The 20,264-nt window shown below is 38.6% G+C and overlaps 2 protein-coding genes across 2 annotated transcripts; both read right to left on the bottom strand.

Moving 5' to 3' along the window:
- Positions 1 to 2,655: 2,655 nt before the first annotated feature.
- On the bottom strand, positions 2,656 to 5,066 carry LOC110703667 (protein FAR1-RELATED SEQUENCE 5-like). The gene is made up of 2 exons (XM_021881460.1): positions 4,478 to 5,066; positions 2,656 to 3,444 (listed from the first exon to the last, which is right to left on the bottom strand). Exons 1-2 carry the CDS (start codon positions 4,523 to 4,525, stop codon positions 2,656 to 2,658), a joined length of 837 nt encoding a protein of 278 aa, XP_021737152.1. The 5' UTR covers positions 4,526 to 5,066.
- A 1,969-nt stretch (positions 5,067 to 7,035) lies between these two features.
- LOC110703587 (NEP1-interacting protein-like 1) lies at positions 7,036 to 8,661 on the bottom strand. The gene is made up of 4 exons (XM_021881368.1): positions 8,529 to 8,661; positions 8,344 to 8,394; positions 8,003 to 8,173; positions 7,036 to 7,606 (listed from the first exon to the last, which is right to left on the bottom strand). Exons 1-4 carry the CDS (start codon positions 8,565 to 8,567, stop codon positions 7,463 to 7,465), a joined length of 405 nt encoding a protein of 134 aa, XP_021737060.1. The 5' UTR covers positions 8,568 to 8,661; the 3' UTR covers positions 7,036 to 7,462.
- Between the last annotated feature and the right edge of the window lie 11,603 nt (positions 8,662 to 20,264).

The raw sequence follows: 20,264 nt of genomic DNA on the forward strand, positions 1-20,264 counted from the left end.
TTGTGTAAGTAAATAAATGGCACCTAAAATGAGAAAGAGAGAGTAGTAAAGACTCATAATAGGGTGCTTAATTAGCATTTGGTTCCGAATTTCTTCCCATGGACTAGAAGCTTGTTGTACAAGTTAGGAGGCCAAAGATAGATAGATAGATAGGCTTTTATTATTTTATTAGGTAAAGGTGACATCAAGCCTACCATATTGTACGGCGAGTTATAATAGTAAAGGGCAACAACCATATAGACCTTAAATAATATAGGAAGACATCACACGTATAGACAATCGTATAATGCAATCATAATTTTCCATTTGAGTTAATATGTTTAATTCAACATTTATTAAAATCAGGTATTGGTTTGATATCAACAAAACCCTACCACAAATTCCATCCAAATTTATAGTTCATATTGCGAGGGGTGGGGTGGTTTGACTAGGACTCCCACCTATAGACTCAACTCTTTTTTTTATTTTATTTTTTTTTATTTATTATTTATTTATTTATTATTTATTATTTATTTATTTATTTATTATTATTATTTATTATTTATTATTTTTTCCTACCACAAATTCCATCCAAATTTATAGTTCAAATTGCGAGGGGTGGGGTGGTTTGACTAGGACTCCCACCTATAGAATCAACTCTTTTTTTTTATATTTTATTATTTATTATTTATTATTTATTATTTATTTTTTATTATTTATTTATTTTTTATTATTATTATTTATTATTTTTTTGGTCTCTAAACTGATGGTACTACTAACGAAAGGGTGTTGTTAAACGTCGTTCACAAATTACAAGGTGACGCTCGCATTTTTTATTGAATTTCCTAATTTGCCCCTCATATATAAATACTTGGAAAACCGAGTTACGAAACTCACAAGTCATTTCTCAACCCCGACACTCTCTCTCAAACTTTCTTTCTCTAAAAAAAAGGCAAGAATTTTAAAAAAAAAAAATTCAGAAAAAAAAAATTTTCAGAGGAAAAAAAAAATCAGAAATTTATTTTCAAAAAAAACCAAAAATTTGAAAATCAAACGAAGAACGTACGAAAACCAATCAAAGCAAGAATCCGGGTATGGCGGACGGGAGAGGCATTAGGCTTACGTACGGTGGTCGTGGGGGCGGCATTTCCGGCGGCGAGCAGGTTGGTATTACGTTCTTTGCTGCTGTAATGTAAAAGGAAAAAAAAATTCTGAAAAACCCAGACTTCCGCCTGAAATTTCCGGAAGTTCTGGGTTTTCCGTTTTTTTTTTCCTTTTCTTTTGTTTGCTGAAGGTGTTTTCTTTTTTTGTTTTTTTTTTATGTTTTTTTTGTTGAATTTTTTTTTTTCCTTTTTTTGGGTGAAGCTGTTTTTTTTGTATTTTGTCTTTGATTGTTTTTTGTTTTTTTTTTATTTTTTTTTCTTTTGTTTGGTGATGGTTTTTTTTTTTGTAATTTTTTGTGTTTGTTTATTCTTTTTTTTTTCTTTTGTTTGATGAAGCTATTTATATTTTGTTTTGTTTTTTTTTTCCTTTTGTTTGGTGATGGTTATTTTTTTTTAATTTGTTTGTGTTTGTTTATTCTTTTTTTTTCTTTTGTTTGATGAAGCTATTTATATTTAGTTTAGTTTTTTTTTATTTATTTTGTTTTATGTATTGTTGTTATTATTATGTTTATTTACTTCATTTTTCATTTATTGTTATTGTTATGCATTGTTGTGATGTTTATTTTTTTTATTTGTTGTTATGTTTATTTATTTTTTGTTTTCATTTATTGTTATTGTTATGTAATGTTGTTATGTTTATGTAATTTGTTTTTTCATTTATTGTAATTGTTATGTATTGTTGCTATTATTTTGGAATTGGAATATTAACGATTCAAGGTTGATATCATAGTTGTGTGTGTAAGTATTAATGAAATTATATTTTCTACTTATTTAATGCAGATTGAGGGTTCGGGCGCTCGACATGCAAGATCGAGACGTTTGAATGCATCAGTGAGGAGGGAGTTAGGTGGTGCAGGACCTTCGGAGGCACCGTTTCACCGTGAGCAGCAGTACGGGTCTGCTCGTACTTGGTCGGGGGAGCATCAGTCAGACATGAGCGCCCCCATGTACTCGTCGGGTAGAGTTCCTGTATCTGACGAAGAGGACGACGATGAGCGAGCTAGTCATGCTAGTCGAGATTCAGAGTACGACCCTCAGGATTACCGTGCTGTGTATAGGGGTGACCATGGGAGATATGGTAGTAGTAGTGAACCAGGTGAAGGTTCTACCAGCTCGTCTGAGTTGTGGGTGGTTCGGGGGCCGATGCCAGGTGGGCCTGAGGATGGTACTATCATTCCTAGTTTTGGGGGTCACGTGGCTGCATATCTATGGGGTGGGCAGAAGAGAAATGTTCTGCGGTGTTTGAGCAGGACACAGTTGTGTACTGAGTTGGGTAACTGGCGCGCTCGTCTTCCGCTGGAGCACCTGGAACTGATTGATGGCAGTGGTCTATCTCACTTACCCGGGATCATGTTCCGGCGATTTGACTAGCCCCTGATTTCTGCTTTTGTTGAGAGATGGCAGCCAGACACGAACTCGTTTCACATGCCATTTGGGGAGATCACGATCATGCTGCATGACGTGTATCATATTCTAGGGCTCCGTGTCGACGGTTCCATGGTTTCCATACCGATCACATGCCATTTGTCGGTGTCACACCAACTATCTCAAAGAACATCATTCCGTATCGGTTGGTCTTGTATGTGGAATCCATACCGATCACATACGGGTACGTCCGTAGGATGTCTATCATGACTGGATGCGCCATGAAGGCGTGCTGTAAAACGCCATTATCATCAGACAATACCCAGTACACATACCGACTCTGTCTAGCCAAATGTAGAAACTGTTGAACAACTCCTCTACCATCTGACATCTCGGTTCTGAAGTCATTTCGGCAGTTGTAGATGTGTCTGATGTTTGGATGATCTTGAGGAAATTGCTCGGCAATAGTCGCCATGATGTTACGCGGTGCTACCTTAGACTTGGTCATGTTACACACAACCTGCTTCGCTTCCGGGCTTAACCCGCTTATTTTACGATGCCCCTCTGGATACGCAATCATTGGATGGTTGTGGGTCCCAGTTACATCATTTTTCGCCGTGATAAACCAACAGTCGTCAAAAAAATTGTAAGATATCTTGATGTAGAAAGGACAACCATTGGCTTTGGTTTTCGTGTCCTTCCTTATTGCGTTCTCAAGATCTCTCGGCTTACTCATGCGTCCCCGATCACATCTTAAATATCGATATGGTCGACCATCCCTCTGTCTGTTGAAAGACGATTTCACTAAAATAAATCCCAGATTTATTGCAACAGCATCCGCCCAACTAACTGCTTCATCAAACGTTCGAAAAACCTTGTCTGTCACGAAATTTGCACTATAATCCACCCTGTCACCGCCTTCTTCATCCTCCGAATCCTTTAACAATAAACCAAACAAATGAGGCAAATATTAGTATTATAAATTTAATAATAATACTAATATTTTTATTAATAACAAAAACTATAATACTAATAATAACAACCTTAATAATAATAATAAAAATAATAATATAAATAATAGTAACAACAATAGTGATAGTAATTACAATAACAATAATCATGCTAACAACAACAGTAACAATATTATTAATAATAATAATAATACCAATAATAAGAATAATAACAAAAATGATAATAATAAAAATAAAAATAAAAAATTCGATATTAATAATAATAATAATAATAATAATAATAATAATAATAATAATAATAATAATAATAATGATAATAATCATACTAACAACAACAACAACAATAACAATAACAATAACAATAACAATAATAATAATAATCGTACTAACAACAACAACAACAATAACAATAACAATAACAATAACAATAATAACAATAATAATAATAATAATAATAATAATCGTACTAACAATAACAACAACAACAACAACAACAACAACAACAACAATAATAATAATAATAATAATAATAATCGTACTAACAACAACAACAACAACAATAACAATAACAATAACAATAACAATAACAATAACAATAACAATAACAATAACAATAACAATAATAATAATAATAATAATAATAACAAAAACATTAGAAATATAAACATAATTAATAATAATAATAACTAAGATAATATAATAATACTCACAAAAAAATTAGCAAAAATAATGTTATGAATTTAGAAAGAAAACAAAAAAAAAAAAAAAAAAACGAAATTTTGGACTTCCGCCCATTTTTTCCGGATCCTAGGGGGGAGATTCGCCTAAAAAATCCGGAAGATCTTTATGGGATCCGGAAATTCCAGGCGTATGTGGGGATCCGCTTAGAATTTCCGGATCCTTGGAGGATCTTCCGGATTTTTTAGGCGGATCTCCCCCCTGGGATCCAGAAAAAATGGGCGGAAGTCCAAAAAAAATAAATTAAAAACTACGACTTACAGATTCTTCCGACGACTGCTCCGGCGTATTAAAGTTGTCGTCGCTCATCGTGAATAGTGGGCCCCAACTACCACACTCGGGATTTTTTTAAAATTGGTCGGAATTACCGTACAATGGTGGTATCGGGTTTTTTGGTGGGTTGGGATTTTTTAAAGACAAGTGGGGGGTCGGGAATAATATTAAACTTTTTACTAGCTAAAGTGAGTCATGGTGGAGCCTTATATGGAATTAAAACAATCAAGGTCAAAATAGTCAATACACATAAAAATGGAAGCGTCATCCTGTAATTTGCGAACGACGAATAGCAGTTCAGCTAACGAAAAGACGGTCTCATACTGCATTTTCTGGTAAGGGGATGAATTATTTTTTTATTAAAGACAAATTTTTTATAATGGTGATTAAAGGGGACTATGATAAGAGTGAATAGATAAATTTCATGTATTACTCCGTTTTATATCATTTGTAACTTTGGAGGGCACACGAATATTTAGGCAAAATTTGTTTGTGAGTTTATAATAGAGAGAGAAAATTTTGTGTACATATATATATATATGAATTTAGGAGAAGAAAAATATGATTTTGTAGGTAATTGTTGAAATTGTCTAAATGAATAATTTATTAATATTCAATTTTATTATAATTTTTTATATAATGATATAATTGAAGCTATTGTTACTTTGCTAGTCAAAGTTTTACAATGAAATACATACCCCAGGTCCCATGATGAAAAATGTTGTACTCAACAAAATAAAAAATTACCTCTTATTTTTTATTGTCACTTAAGAATGCACCTTTTATGAATTGTAGAATATTAAATATTATTCTATTCAACTTATTGTGCCTAAAATTTTCTAGATTTTAATATTTGAATACATGCAGAATTATTTTTACAAATAAAATTAAAATGTTACTACAACGAAATTTATTTTAATTTTTTTGAGTTAAGAGTACAATTAGGTACTCAATTTTTCTAATTTTCACCTTTTAGGTACTCAATTTTTTTTCTTTTCTTTTGGGTACTCAAAGTGATTTTCAGGCGAACTAACTCACCACTAACTCATCACTAACCATACCTAATTAAAAAATTAATATTTTAAAAATAAAAATAAAAAATTCATAACTTTGACTCAGAAACTAGCCGTTATTACTATATTTAAAGGGGAATGAACTTGGGCAAAAAATGCCATGAAAACACCTGCAAAACACTAGCATCACTGTAGGGTAGATTCACCATGTTTTCTTAACCAATATTCATCCAAAACGATTTTCCCTGATTCAATTTCAATTAAAAAAAAAACAAAATCAGCAACACAGAAGTTGTAGCAGTATACCAACAACAAATATCATCAAAACAGGTTCATTCACCATGTCTATTTAGGCACAAATTCTTCAACAAGTTTTTCCCAGATTAAAAAAAAAATCAAAACAGTAGCTGCTGCTAGGTTCTTCCCCTGCTGCTGCTGCACAAGAAAAACACACACAACATCATCAATCACACATACACAATTTCACCAAAACCACCCCTGTTTTAGTGCGCAAAACAGATCAACAAATCAAAACTTAGAGCATAAATAATCAACATGCAATCAATATCCACCAACAACACAAGTTTAATACAACAACAAACAACACAGCAACAAATTTAACACGAAAAAACACAAGAAATTGACATTTTGATTTCAATTAAAAAAACCCAAAAAACGCAAAACCCTAAGTCGCAATTACCATCATCAATTGGGCAAAAAATTCAAAATTTATATCAAATTAACAACAAAAACCATGAGTAAGTAAGCATACCTCAAAAAAAAAAAAGGCGGCTTTCGCTGTCGTTTTCCCCATATTCGAATGTAGTTGCTCGTGTTCTTCGACTTATGCGCAGCGAATATTTTCAGAAATGGAAAGAATTAAGGGGCAAAAGGGGGAATAAAGAATAAGAAAGGGGAAAAAGAAAGGGTTGACCCGCACATTTTTTTAATCGGGTGGGGCCCACTTTCATTTAACCAAGGTATTGAATTCTTAGGCTGAATTATTTTTTTTTGCCGGAATTCTTAACTCAGTACCCAAAAGCAAAGCAAAAAAATTTTAGTACCTAAACGGTAAAAAAGTAGAATTGAGTACCTAAATTTGTGCTTAACTCAATTTTTTTGGTGCAAAAATTTATTTTAATTTTAAGTGAGTTTTTGACCTTTATTCCTTCTAACATAGCTTAATCCATCTAAATTTATATTATGAACATATATGAACTTACTTTTAAAAAAAAAAAAAAAACTATTTCCTCCGTTTCTTTAGTCACGTTTGCCAATGCACAAATTCAATCATTAATATCTTTAATTACCGATTAGCAAAAATTATATTATATTGATATTTTGAAAATATAATTTGTGACGAATCTAACAAGACCCACTTGACTATATTTTTCTTCATAGGTAAATCACAAAACATGGTCAACCAGAGATGTGTGAATAGTGCTAAAGTCAAAACGTGTCAACTAATAAAAACGGAGGTAGTGTTTATTTGAAAAAAGTAAAAATAAGTTGCATGAAATAATGAGGCCTTAGTTGTGATGAATGCACTGATTTTTCTTATGACATATTGACAAGCTTGTACATAAAGACTATGATACTTTTTTTTTTGTACCTAGTTTGTTACGCGTACAATTTAATTACAAGTAAATTTAACTATACAAGCTCTTGGGATTAGATCTCAACATACATAAATTCATTGTAATGTAAAGAACTAAAATAGCAAGAAAAAAAGAACTAGTTACATTATCTTATCCGAGCTCTCTAAACTCCAAACGCAATAGATGTCATGTATGGTACAAGAATGCAACTATATAGTCAGTTGTTCAAAGTGTATAACAACGTACACCTCAGTCGCCTTTACATTACAAATTTTTATATACACTCGGGTGTAGATGTTACTTATTGTATTTATCATTTGTCGTATAAATAATTTACAAGCTTTGCTTCGATTTCTTTGTTGTCAAATGAAGAGGGTGTACATATTGATACTCCTTCTGCAGATGGGGCAAGATTTGTTCAAGACAAGCCATTTATCTATGCAATGTTTATGAAACTGGTGATTACATTGCATCATGCATCGCACTTTCTTTCCAGCTTCCAAGTCCTGCTCAACCAATAAGTGTTTAGAAAGTGTGTAATGTTGTTGCTAATATATATATACATGCAACAATATATATCAAGTGAAAATTGCACGAAAAAAATAATAAAAGATACTTGTAACACTAGAGTTTACTCATAATTTTGAAAAAAAGTGAATAGTACATGAAAATGAATAAACTAATTTTACAAGTGGGGTTACTGGGTGTTCTCCGTTTTTGATGGCTTATGGGAGAAATTAATAAAACAATAAAGTGCAAGTGAGGTTAGTGGGAGAAATAAATATGAAGTTGATGTCACGTTAAATATATAGAAAATGTTGCAAATTAAAGTATTCAAAGTGAACGAATTAAACGAGGCAATCAATGTCGCAAGTATATTCAAAGGGTGGAAAAAAAATTACCTGTAGACATATGGGACATGAACCTTCCACATGTAAAATATCAACTAATTCTCTGGGTATGGTCTCACCCATTGTTGTCCTTTGTAATATTTCAACTATGTAACTAACGTTGTTGTCTTCCTCTAAAGTTTCACTAAAGCTTTTCTCAAGACGTTCCTTAAGAATTCCCATCTGACCACAACAAACATTCCAAGTTAAATATGGTGCAAAAACATAATAATGTCAAACCAAAAACTGTGACTGATTCATTTTTCTACTACACACAAAAATACAATATGTGATATGATATATACATATATATATATATATATATATATATAAGGTAAAAAAAGGTCTATTACCTCCATTTCAAACACTTTCGAACCATTTAAAAAGTTTGCCAATACATCTGCCTGTACAATTAAATCAAAACATGGATGGTCATGTTAGTTGAATATGACTATTATGCACTCGAATGTATCTATAAACCTGACTAATTGAATATACTAAAAAGACAAATAAGCGAGGAATGAAACAAATGAATTACCATGAGCGTAGTCATATCTTCCATTATTGTTTTCTTCATCGTAAGAACACACAAAGAAAGGATTGGAGTATTAGCAAAAGCTTCAACTATTCTCCAACTTTAAATAGAGCCCACCAAGAAAGGAGGCATTGATCCACGAGGCCACAAAAGCTAGCTAATATAACAGTATAGATGCATGGTCCCATAATTAATTAATAAGATATTTTACAAGAATTAGATATTTGATAACACATGGGAGTAATTAGAGATATTTTAGCAAGAATGGTGGTTTGACGAAAAAGACTTGACTTGAATGTTTATAAATTAGATTATGCAATTTGTAGTATTCTACGTGGTTAACCTTCTTTCTCACATACATAGGCCAGCAGACATCACCCACGGGTCACTGCCGATGAGTGTTAAGGGGCACGCAATTATGTCATTGAAAGGCCATGATTTTATTATTAATAACACTTTTGCTTGTTTGGCAATATATAGTTATAAAAGTCGATAATGACTATGAATTTATATATGTATTGATACCTAATGGTTAAGTATTGTTATTTCAAAATTTATCATACTTAATATCATAGATATAAAAGAAAAAATACAAGTTAATATTCTATATAAATAAAACTTGTTAATATCAAAGGTACTTTTGTAAATTTAGATACCACACCAAGGTAATTTTGTAAATTTAGCAACCGCACACCTTTTTTGTCCCCTCTATCCTCATCGAACAACCAGTAGCTAGCTAGTACCACTAGCCAGACCACCCCACGACCATTAGCTTCACTAGCAAACCACCGCACAGTCACTAGTACCACTAGCAGACCACCACATGACCATTAACACAACCATTCGATCGTTGCACCTCTACGAGCACCACAAGCACGAGTAAATCCCCTTCCCTAAGGGGTTAGTATATCGGCCTAATTTACATAATTTGCTACTAGTATATGCCATAGGGTGTCTTTTGTTTGGCCAACCGACCGATTTAGAGCTGCTAAGGTGGTCGATTTTGGGCATGGCCATAGGAGGGGAAGAGAGAGATGGAAATAGCGGCCATGGAAATGGAGGAGACAGAAGAAAATAATGTTCGGCCATGTGAGGGGAGTAGAGAGAAAATTTAGTGATATAAACATGTTTTTGTTAATAATATAGGATATTAACTGGGTTTTGCTCATAGTTAAAGTAGTAATGGATTCTTAAGTCTTAGAGATCTTTTTATAAATAAAATTATCTAATATATCTAAATAAAATAGTTTTTTTTTAGAGCATTCGGCGCGCTACATAAACAAAAGGTATTATTTTGACCAATTAAAATTAAATTTGTATTTTATTCTAGAATTAAAAATTCACTCATCACCTAAGCAAAAGTGACAAATGAAATTTATGAATTTAGCCACGTAGGTTAAAAAAAACAACGAATATTGATTTATTAAGATTGAAATTATTTAAAAACTGACTGTTTTGTTAAGAACTAAAAATCATCTTTAGATTTTTTTTTGAGAGAAAAAATCATCTTTAGATATTAAAATTAAAATTATTTTAAAAACTAAACATTATAAAGAAAATGATAATAAAAAAAAACTGTCGCATGGGTTTGACGTGTAATATATGGAAAAATATTATTTCAACAAATCATAAATTAGATTTATATTTTATATTAGAATTAAAAAATTTAGATTTGTACTTTATTTAAAATTAAAATATTTACTCACTGCCTAAGCAAAAGCTAGTGACGAATGAGATTTATGATTTTATCCACGTAGGTTAAAAAAACGAATAATAACTTTTTCAGATTAAATTATTTAAAAACTAAAAACTTATCTGTTTTTATTAAAAGAACTATATTGTATTAAAATTATTTCAAAAACTAAAAATTATGGGAAAATATAAGTTAATCTGCTAGATAAACGAATTTTTGTTAATCTGGTGGTATTTTTGTAAATATATTGAAAAAGCAGGGTCATTTAATCAGTACTTTTGGTGAGCTGTCCAATTACTATTTGCTTTTACTGTTTGGTGAGGAAATTACACATGTACCCCTCAACGTGTACATGAAAAGACACATATACCCCTCCATTGGTACTTGAACATACAATTATACCTCAGATAAACAAATTTTGTTTATCTGGGGAATTGACTGGGTATCCCTAAAAAAATTATGCAAAATGATAATAAAAAAAATCGTTCATCGCACAAGTTTGACATTCCACATAAGCAAAAATATTATTTTGACTAATGATAAATTAGATTTATATTTTACTAGTTTTGTGCCCGAGCAATGCCTAAATTGTTAAAAAAAATTTAAAATATTTTTTTTTTGCTTGAATGTCAAATACGGTGTTTTAAACCAATATTCTCTATTATTTTTTAAAATAATTAAATATATAACAAATGGAACTTATTTTAAGGAGCTTTTTAAAACGAATCTTATGATGGAAAAGTTGGAAATAGAACCGAGTTATAAGAAATTTATTAAAAATTATAATTAATTTTGTATATATGAAATATTAGAAGTATATCAATAATAAAACTCTACGCCATAATTTATCATAAGAAAATATATCTATAATTCGCTTACTTAGCCTCATATGTTTCTGTAGACACCTATTTGTGTCTCCCCAAAATCAAACCCAGTGATGAATACCTTTCACGTCGGTCCATAATCGAATAAAGTGAAAGTGTAAAAAGTCTAGTGTTGCGGTTAGTTTTAAATTCTCTTCTTTCTCTCTGTTTTCGAAAACCTATTTTATCAAAATAGTCAATCCAGTTTAGTTTGGTCCATAGCAAGGGTCCAATAATAGTGTATTTGGATTAGGCTTGAAAAGAGCTTTCCAACGATATATTATAAGCCCAATTCCGATGAGTAATGAGGAAGTTATGGCCAAATTACTAAACTGGGTCCGGTTTGATCTTTATATGCGGCCCAATGATCTAGAGGAGGGCCTATTATGATTTATCATTCCTAATGCAATTAGGATTGATTATAGTCTTCTAGAATCTTCTAGAAGGTTCTTTTGAATCCTAATGTGATTAGCATTGATAATTGAGTCTTAAGAGTTTTATTTAGAATAAAAGAAGTGTTTTAAAGGAAATTACAGTTTCACCCCTCGTACGCTTAAATTTTATTAAAATATGAAAACGCGTGGAAAAACTGACTGCAGCGCCGCACTACAGGCTGTCGCTCGACGACAAGCCCTGTCGTTTGGCGACAGGGGCATGTGTGGCGACAGCGTTGCGTTTTATTTTCGAAACTCTGATTCTTTTTTATCATATTCCGGCTGATTTTCGTTATAAATAGCTTCTTAAAACCTCCGTTTTTAATCATCAACTCTCATCAATCTAACCAACTCTCATCAAGAATTTCTTGATATGCTCCCTCCCTCTCTCTCTTATTCTAAACCACCCTTTTTTCAAACAAAATTCCGCATTCACAAGATCTAGACACACCTAGCCAAGTTCGAAGTTGTCTTTGCCCTAGACGTGAAAGGTTTGATATTTATGAGGATTTGGTCCTAAACCTTTCTTTCAATAAATTTAATTATTTGATTTTATATTTTCCTTGAAGTTACTAACGTGTGTATTTTGTTATTAGAAAGAGGTACGAGGTGTTTCGGGGTTTTCTGATGTCCTGCAGGAGAGTTACAATTCCGAGACTGGAACCGGACGCCTGTACCTGCAAAACAAACGGATGCTCCGGATGATTGGAGATCCGCCTCCGACGGTCAAGTTAGTACTTGATTAAGGACTAATTAATGAGGAAATAAAAGTGATTGGGTCTCTCTAGGTGAGAGTGTTTAATGTGCGTAATCTCCCTTAATGAGGATTAAGGGAGGTATTTATAACCTTGGGAAACGTGCCAATCCTAGGTTTAGGTTAACCTTGGGTTGATTGGGCTTCCCTTGGAAGTTGGGCCTAGGTGGCCGGTTTCTCCATTAGGCATGGAGGATGCCACGTGTCATGACATAATAGGTCCAAGGTGGACGAATAGGCGTGTGCCACGTGGCAAGCCCTGACAGTTCCAACTGGGGGACACTTGGTAGGACTTGATTGGCCCACGTGGCGCATTCCGATTGGTGGGAGCAAAGTCCCCTAATCATTTGCCCCTCACAGGTGGCACGTGACTGGTCACGTGTTACCTGTGACAGGTGTCGTACTGTAACAGGCGACGGCCTGCTACAGGTGTCACTCGGCGAAAGGCCGAGAGATTCTCCCACCCAAATTTTGAATTTTGGAAGTGACCCTTCGCCTTCTCACTTCGCCTATATAAGGGAGTGTTGACTTCAGTCATTTTCACACTTGAGAACTTTTTGAGAGAACATTCGGACCCCTGAACTTGCTCTGACATTTTGGACCCTTTCTGCCTACCACCTGCTCTGACAAGCCGACTGCACAGGATTTTCAGATTTCCATCAACATCACTCGTTCAGGTAACCGTCGGTTCTCTTACTCTTAATTTTCTCTTTATTTTATTCTTTTTTGAAATGGCACCACGGAAGCACACGACACGACCTAGGTTAGTGATCAGCCGGTCACCGGGGACGGCTGAATCTAGGACTAGGAGTGCCGCCTGCCCTTTTCCGGACCCATCTTTGCCCTTTATACAAAGTCCGACTGTCTTTGTGTCTATGCAGAACATGATGGCCAGAACAAAAAGAACTGCTAGGATTTCGAACTCAGACGGCTCCTCCCATAGGGTGCCGATTAGTGAAACATCTGACCAGGCGCCAGATGTGGAAGTGAACCAAAGCGGCTTGAAAGCCGACAGTTCTGAGGGAGGAGTCAAAGTGACCCCTTTCAATTTTACAGTTGACAAGTCTACATTCTCTCCTGCTCCTTTTAAAGGAGAGGAGGCGGGCCCCTCTGGGAGAGGGGAGGAGTCGTCCTCTTCGGACTCGTCAGAGGAAGAATCCGAATCTAGCTCTTCTGGTCATACTTCTCTGGACACAGTGGAGAAAAACAGTCGCCTACAAGAGGCGAGGCTTTCTCACGCAGTTCAGAAGGGGGACAATTGGGCGGAACCATCCGCCTCTTACCGAGAGCAAAATACCCCCTACTACTGCACTGTCCCACGGGGCCGGATCACGGCCATGCAAGAGAAAGTGGGGAGCTTTATTGCGAACCACACAATGGGCCCCGGCTTTTTAGTTTTCGTGCCGGATCCAGAAGACACAGTCGTCTGGCCGGCTGGTACTAGTTATGATGGCGCCTGCTTTGGCTGCTACGAGGCGGCCATCAAGGCTGGGTTGCGCTTCCCACTACATCCGGCTGTTCAGCGGATCTTGGATGGGTATGAGTTGGGGTTATGGCAGTTAGCCCCGAACTCCTGGGTCAACGTACTCGGCTATGTGGCCGGGTGCGAACTGCACGGGGTGGAGCCAAACTTCGAGGCTTTCGCCCACATGAATTACCTCAGCCGGACCCCTAAGGCAGGCGGTACCGGCTGGTATCAATTGACAAGCCACAGAGGCTACCTCATGACAAGAGGTAAAGCAAACAAGTGGAAGGACTGGCGAAGCACCTTCCTTATCATTGAGAGTTCAGACACAGAGCTGAACAAGCGCTTCAACAAGTGGAACAGGAATCCGCCCCTTCTTGCAGGCGGCCGCAGCATGCCGCCTGTTCCCCCCAAGGCTAAGAAAGAGATCCTAGATAAAGGACTCTTTAAAGTAGAGTCGAGGGTCGACTCTATTTCAGGGGTACGAGAGCAAGTACCCCTGCACTACGTCCCGAGCTTCAAATGGCTCTACGACGAGTACTTTTTAGCCGCCTGTGGCCTCAGTAGTCGGTGCTCAAGAGGTAGCCGGCCTGTCGAATACTTTGTTTTTCCATGCATTACTGTTATGACTTTTTATTAACTTTGCTATTTGTTTTTGCAGCGGACGCCATGAGCAAAATTACCGCCTCCAAGACTGCGGCGGCCATGTTGCGGGCCTCCATCATGCAGCAGTCCTCTACCGACTCCCCCAACAAGGGGGCGCCCTTGGTGAGCTTCGAACCTTTCACTCTCTTTTTGGAGTTGGGTTTATGTATATACTGACCGAGTGTTGTTTTGTTTTTTTTTTTTACACGGGCACTCCAAGAGCCTCTTCTTCCCAACAGCCGGACTCTAAGACCCGGAGGACGACTGTTGCGAGCTCTCCTGGTTCTGCCAGGAAACATGCGGCGGCTGAGAAACAGCCGTCCATTCCTTCTAAAACTCCAGTCGGGCCACCTAGAAGTATGAAGTTGTCCTTGTGAATTTTAGACTTGCTCCCTTCTTTACTAGGTCTAACCCGTTTGTTTATGCTTGATGCAGCCGGCCCTCAGGAGCCAGACTTGGTCGAGGTGGCCAAGTCTATGATCAAAGTCGTCCCTCCGGCTGAGAGGGAGGCGGTCAGGGGTGTCGGCACCCTTGATCTAGACGGGATTGCAGGGGTCCTCGCTGAGGTATACTTAGCATATTTTTGGTTATTTAAATTCCAGGACGCCTGTTTTTTGTTTGAAAACTGACGCCTGTTCCCTTTTACTTAGGCCCTGCTCCGAGTGAACGGCCTTCGCAAGCCTCTTGACAGGAAGAACAAAGAGGTAAAGGCTGCAAAAGCTATGGCCGCCTCTAATTGTGATAAGGCAATGTTTCAAATTGCCCAAAATGAGGTTCTGACAATTGACATTCTTTATTATCAGGCGCAGGCTACTTCTGCTATCCAGGCTCAGTTAGAGGCGGCCCAGAAGAAAAATAGTGAGCTGGAGGCGACCATCAACAATCTCAAGGCCGAGCTGAGACATCTTCGCCAAAAAATGTCCTCCTACGACACCTTGGAGAAATCCTTGGCACACATTAAGGAGCGCCTGGTGACCCAGGAGAAGAGTCTTACTCAGGAGCTCTCGGAAAAGGCCGAGCAAGAGAAGAAGGATATGGTCCGAGAGATGATGGAAGACTCTGCTCAGATCCAGCGCCTGACCTGGGGCTGCCTCTTCCCTAATGCCGACTTTTCCTCCTGGGAAAAAACGTACCGCCAGTGTTCTGATAGATATAATCAAGAGATCCTGGGGGCTGCTGAGGACGAGGCGTTATAGGAGGAGGATCCGGTAGTGGCGCTCGTGCCACTTGGGGGGAGTGCATCGAAGAAAGATGTAGCTGAAGCCGAGTCCAGCAAGAAGAGTGCGGACCAGGCGGCAGCTGCTACTATTGAAGATCTGCCCCCCTCTTAAGCTTTATGTCTTCTTTTCACCGTCTGCGTGCCGTTTGTTTCTATTTACCCGGCCAGGGGGCCGGGGTTCTGAATATTTGGCCGGTCTTTAATGACCGGCTTCTTTTTATGCCAAAATATTTTGTTTTTGTTTTGTTTCAAATTTGTTTAAGTATCGAATACTCTGATATCCAATTGCACACTATACCGACTGTTTTGCATGGCCGATAGTTGCGGACAGGTACAAGATAGTTAGTCACGCCACCTCTCTCTGCCCCTGGACGACTGGTTGTCTGCTTCCAGGCTAAGCGATCAGTCGGCCACTTTAAAGAATGGATTTCCTTCAACCAAGTAGGAAGGTGGTTTCCTACCTGCCTTGTTTGTTTTTTTGTTTTTAAGCTAGAGACCCTAGTCGGTCCAGGCCGACTGTTCCCCGCCACATTTAATCTATTGTGAACAGGCGCTGTATTAACACCTTTTTAGTTTCATACTAAATTTTTAAGGAGTGACCAAGTAAACATAATTGTTACCTAGTCGCCAAGTGACCGAGTAGTAGAGGTATCAAGCGGTGGGTACCGGTTATTCCCCTTTATTAGCCAATGTTTGTTGGCTATTAACTCTTAAGAGACCGACTGTTCTTATCCCAAGTAGTTCAGTCGGTTGGTTGGCACGGATGGTTACTGCGAACACTTGTTTGACCTGATTAGTCAGTTAAGTGAGAGGTATCCTTGTCCGGGAAACGGCTACGTGGTTGTCTTGGTTAGACAGTCGTATAGGTGTCGTGTAATGATTTTATAGAACAATGTTCCACCCAAAAGGGAGCTGCTCTCTGCGACGAATTTCATCCGGATGGATGCCGTCGGACGCCTGCTATAATGTTGGGACAGGTCGAATTGAATTTATATTTGGATCAGTTGGCTTGGCGCCTGGTCTGATCATTTTAGCTATGAGCCTTTTATAGTTCTTGGTGAACTGTGTTATGGGAGAGTAGCCGGTTGTATGAAACAAGCGGCGTGCCCCTCTTAAGTAAGAATGAAAAATAAACATGGAGAGTAGCCGACTGTTTGTCAGTAGGCATGCCCCTCTTAGGTAAGAATGAAAATTAAACATGGAGAGTAGCCGACTGTTTGTCAGTAGGCATGCCCCTCTTAGTACATAATTGAATGAAACATCAAACTTTTTGTTAAGTAGCCCTCGACTATTTACATCATTCAAAAGAAATATTTCTTAAGATTATCTACATTCCAGGTTCGACGCAACGGTTGGCCGTCTGGTGTTTCCAGACGGTAGGTACCGTCCCTGGCCTCTTCATAGATTCGGTAGGGTCCTTCCCAGTTGGGAGTTAATTTGCCAGACTCATTAGCCCTACCAACTGCTTCCATTTTTCTAAATACAAAGTCTCCCACTTTGAGTGAACGCCTGTGTACTTTTTTGTTCTATGATCTAGTCATTCTCAGGCGGTAAATTTCATGGCGCAAGACAGCATTGCCCCTCCTTTCTGGGAGTGAGTCTAATGCCAGGCGCATAGCTTCCCAGTTTGCCTCTTCGTCATATAGCATTACTCGAAGTGTCGGCTCGTAGTGTTCTATTGGAAGAACAGCTTCCGCACCGTAAGTTAGGAGGAATGGAGTTTCTCCAGTCGCCCTTTTTTCAGTCGTCCTAATGGCCCAGAGAACTTGTGGTAATTCATCCGCCCATAGGCCGCCTGCTCGTTCAATCTTTTTCTTGAGACCGTCTGAGATGATTTTATTAAAGGCTTCTACCTGGCCGTTTGCTCGTGGACGGCCGACTGATGCAAAGTGGTGTGCAATTCCTTGGTCACCCAACCAGCTTTTGAGAACAGGCGTCTCAAATTTGGGACCATTATCAAAAACCATAGACATGGGAACTCCGAACTGAGTGATGACATTTTTCCAGATGAATGAAATTACATCCTTCGTCTTGATTCCCTTTACAGCCTCCGCCTCCACCCATTTAGTGAAGTAGTCGACTGCAACAAGTATGTACCTCCTTCCACCTGTAGCAGGCGTATAGGGACCCAGAATATCCATGCCCCACTTAGCAAACGGTAGTGGGCTATGAATGGTAGTGAGGTCAGTAGCCGGACGGTGAACTAGTTTGCCAAACCTTTGGCACTTGTCATATTTTTTCACCATCTCCATTGCATCTGCTTCTAAAGTAGGCCAAAAGTAGCCCTGCCGCCTTGTCCGTTAAGCAAGCGACCTACCGCCTATATGGGAAGCGCAGTAACCAGAGTGAAGATCGTCTAGTATCTCTCGTCCCTTTTCTGGAGTAACACACTTTAAGTAGGGTTGAAGGTACCCTCTTTTGTGAAGTTCTCCCTTTATCATTTCAAAACTGGCTGCCCGTTTTTTCAGGGCTGCCGCCTGGTGATGATCATCCGGCAAGGTACCGTCTGTCAGATACGCCCTGATTGGATCCATCCAGGTTGAGCTTCTGTCTAGGATTCCAATAGGGTCTTCCTCGATGCTTCTCTTCTCCATTACCTCCCAAAAAACAGTTCGAGGAGTATCACAAGAGGCGGATGATGCTAATTTTGAAAGTGCATCCGCCTAGTTGTTTTCTGATCTCGGCACTTGAGTCAGAAGAAAATCTTCAAGGGATCCGACTGCCCGTCATACCGCCTGTAAATACTTGATCATGGCCGGATGGGTTGCTTCGTATTCGCCATTATACTGACTCACTATCAATTGTGAATCAGAACAGGCGTCTTTCTTCCGTGCCCCTGCCGCCTTGCACATGCGGATTCCGGCTAGTAAAGCTTCATATTCTGCCTCATTGTTTGAGGCCTGAAAACTGAAGCGTAGAGCATACTCGTACCTGTCGCCCTCTGGCGACTGACATATGACGCCTGCTCCACAACCATTTGAAGTAGAGCTTCCATCCACATATACCTTCCAGACTTGGTCTGGATCTCGAGAATCAGGGGGACGAGTCATCTCAACAATAAAGTCAGCAAAAGCTTGTCCCTTCACTGCTTTTCTAGGCTCGAAAGTAACTTCGAGGCTCTGAATTTCTATGGCCGATTTGATCATCCGGCCTGACGACTCCATGGTGGTCAGTGGCCGCTTGATAGGTTGATCTGTATACACGACGACTGCATGTGCCAAAAAGTAGGGCTTCAATTTTTTAACAGCCATGAAGAGTGCAAGACCAAATTTCTCCACTAAGGGATACCTCAACTCGGCATTTTTCAATACATGACTGACAAAGTAGACCGGGAGCTGACAGCCGTCTCTTTCAGCAAGAAGAACAACGCTTAACGCATGATCAGAGACGGCCAGGTACATGTAGAGTACTTCTTTGGGCAAAGGGCTGACCAGCCTTGGCAAGGAATGCAAGTGAACTTTCAATTTCTGGAAGGCCGCCTCAGCATCCGGCCCCCATTCAAACCTTGCCTTCTTCTTAATGGCTTGGAAGAAGTATAAGCATTTGTCGCCTGATCGGCTTAGAAATCTTCCCAAGGCCGCCAGACAACCTGTTAACTTCTGAACCTCTCGGACGGTACGAGGCGACTGCATGTCGATGACCGCCTGCACCTTCTCAGGGTTCGCCTCTATTCCTCTCTGATTGATAAGGAATCCGAGAAATTTCCCAGACTCAACTCCAAATACACATTTCTTGGGATTGAGCATGACATGGTGCCACTTGAGTGTGGCGAAAGTTTCTCGGAGGTCCGACAGATGATCTATCTGAAGCTTAGACTTGACAATCATATCATCAATGTATGCCTCGACGTTTCTCCCAATCTGATCAAAGAACACAGTGTTTATCATTCGCTGGAAGGTGGCCGGGGCATTCTTAAGACCGCACGGCATGACCGTGTAACAGTATAAACCTTGATCAGTGACGAAGGTCGTCTTCTCCTGATCTTTCTTCCATAAAGGAATTTGATGGAAACCAGAGTAGGCGTCCATAAAGCTCATCAAAGCATGGCCGGCTGTTGAGTCAACCAGGTTATCAATTTTTGGCAGAGGGTAACTGTCCTTGGGGCACGCCTTGTTTAAGCCTGTGTAGTCTACACACATTCGCCAGGTGCCATTCGGCTTTTTAACAAGCACCACATTTGCAACCCAGTCTGGGAAGTAACATTGCCGAATGAACCCTGCATCAAGTAATTTTTTAACTTCGGCGGCTGCCGCCTGACTTCTTTCTTCACCATGGTTCCGTTTTTTCTGCCTTACCGACTTCTTTTTCGGATCCACAGCCAGTTTATGTATCGCCAGGTTAGGACTGATGCCTGGCATTTCGTGGACTTCGAATGCAAAGATTTCCTTGTATTCTTTCAATAGTTTGTGCAAATCGTCACCCAGGATTCTCAGAGCAGTCATCCCAACTTTGACTGTTCGGTCAGGACGTGAGTCATCTAAGATCAGGTCCGTATGCTCACCAGCCGGTTGAGGGCGGAATTCGTCCGACCGCTCCTCTGCCAATGATTGCTATTTTCTGTCTTTTCTTGCGGCCCCTGTCTGGGCTGCCTTTCTCTTCTTGCCGCCTGCTTCTTGAACAGGCGCACTCTCCTTGACATTGTCAAGGTCTGTTTTTCCACCACTTG

The sequence above is a fragment of the Chenopodium quinoa genome, unplaced genomic scaffold (assembly GCF_001683475.1).
Source record: "Chenopodium quinoa cultivar QQ74 unplaced genomic scaffold, ASM168347v1, whole genome shotgun sequence".
Classification (NCBI taxonomy): Eukaryota; Viridiplantae; Streptophyta; class Magnoliopsida; order Caryophyllales; family Amaranthaceae; genus Chenopodium; species Chenopodium quinoa.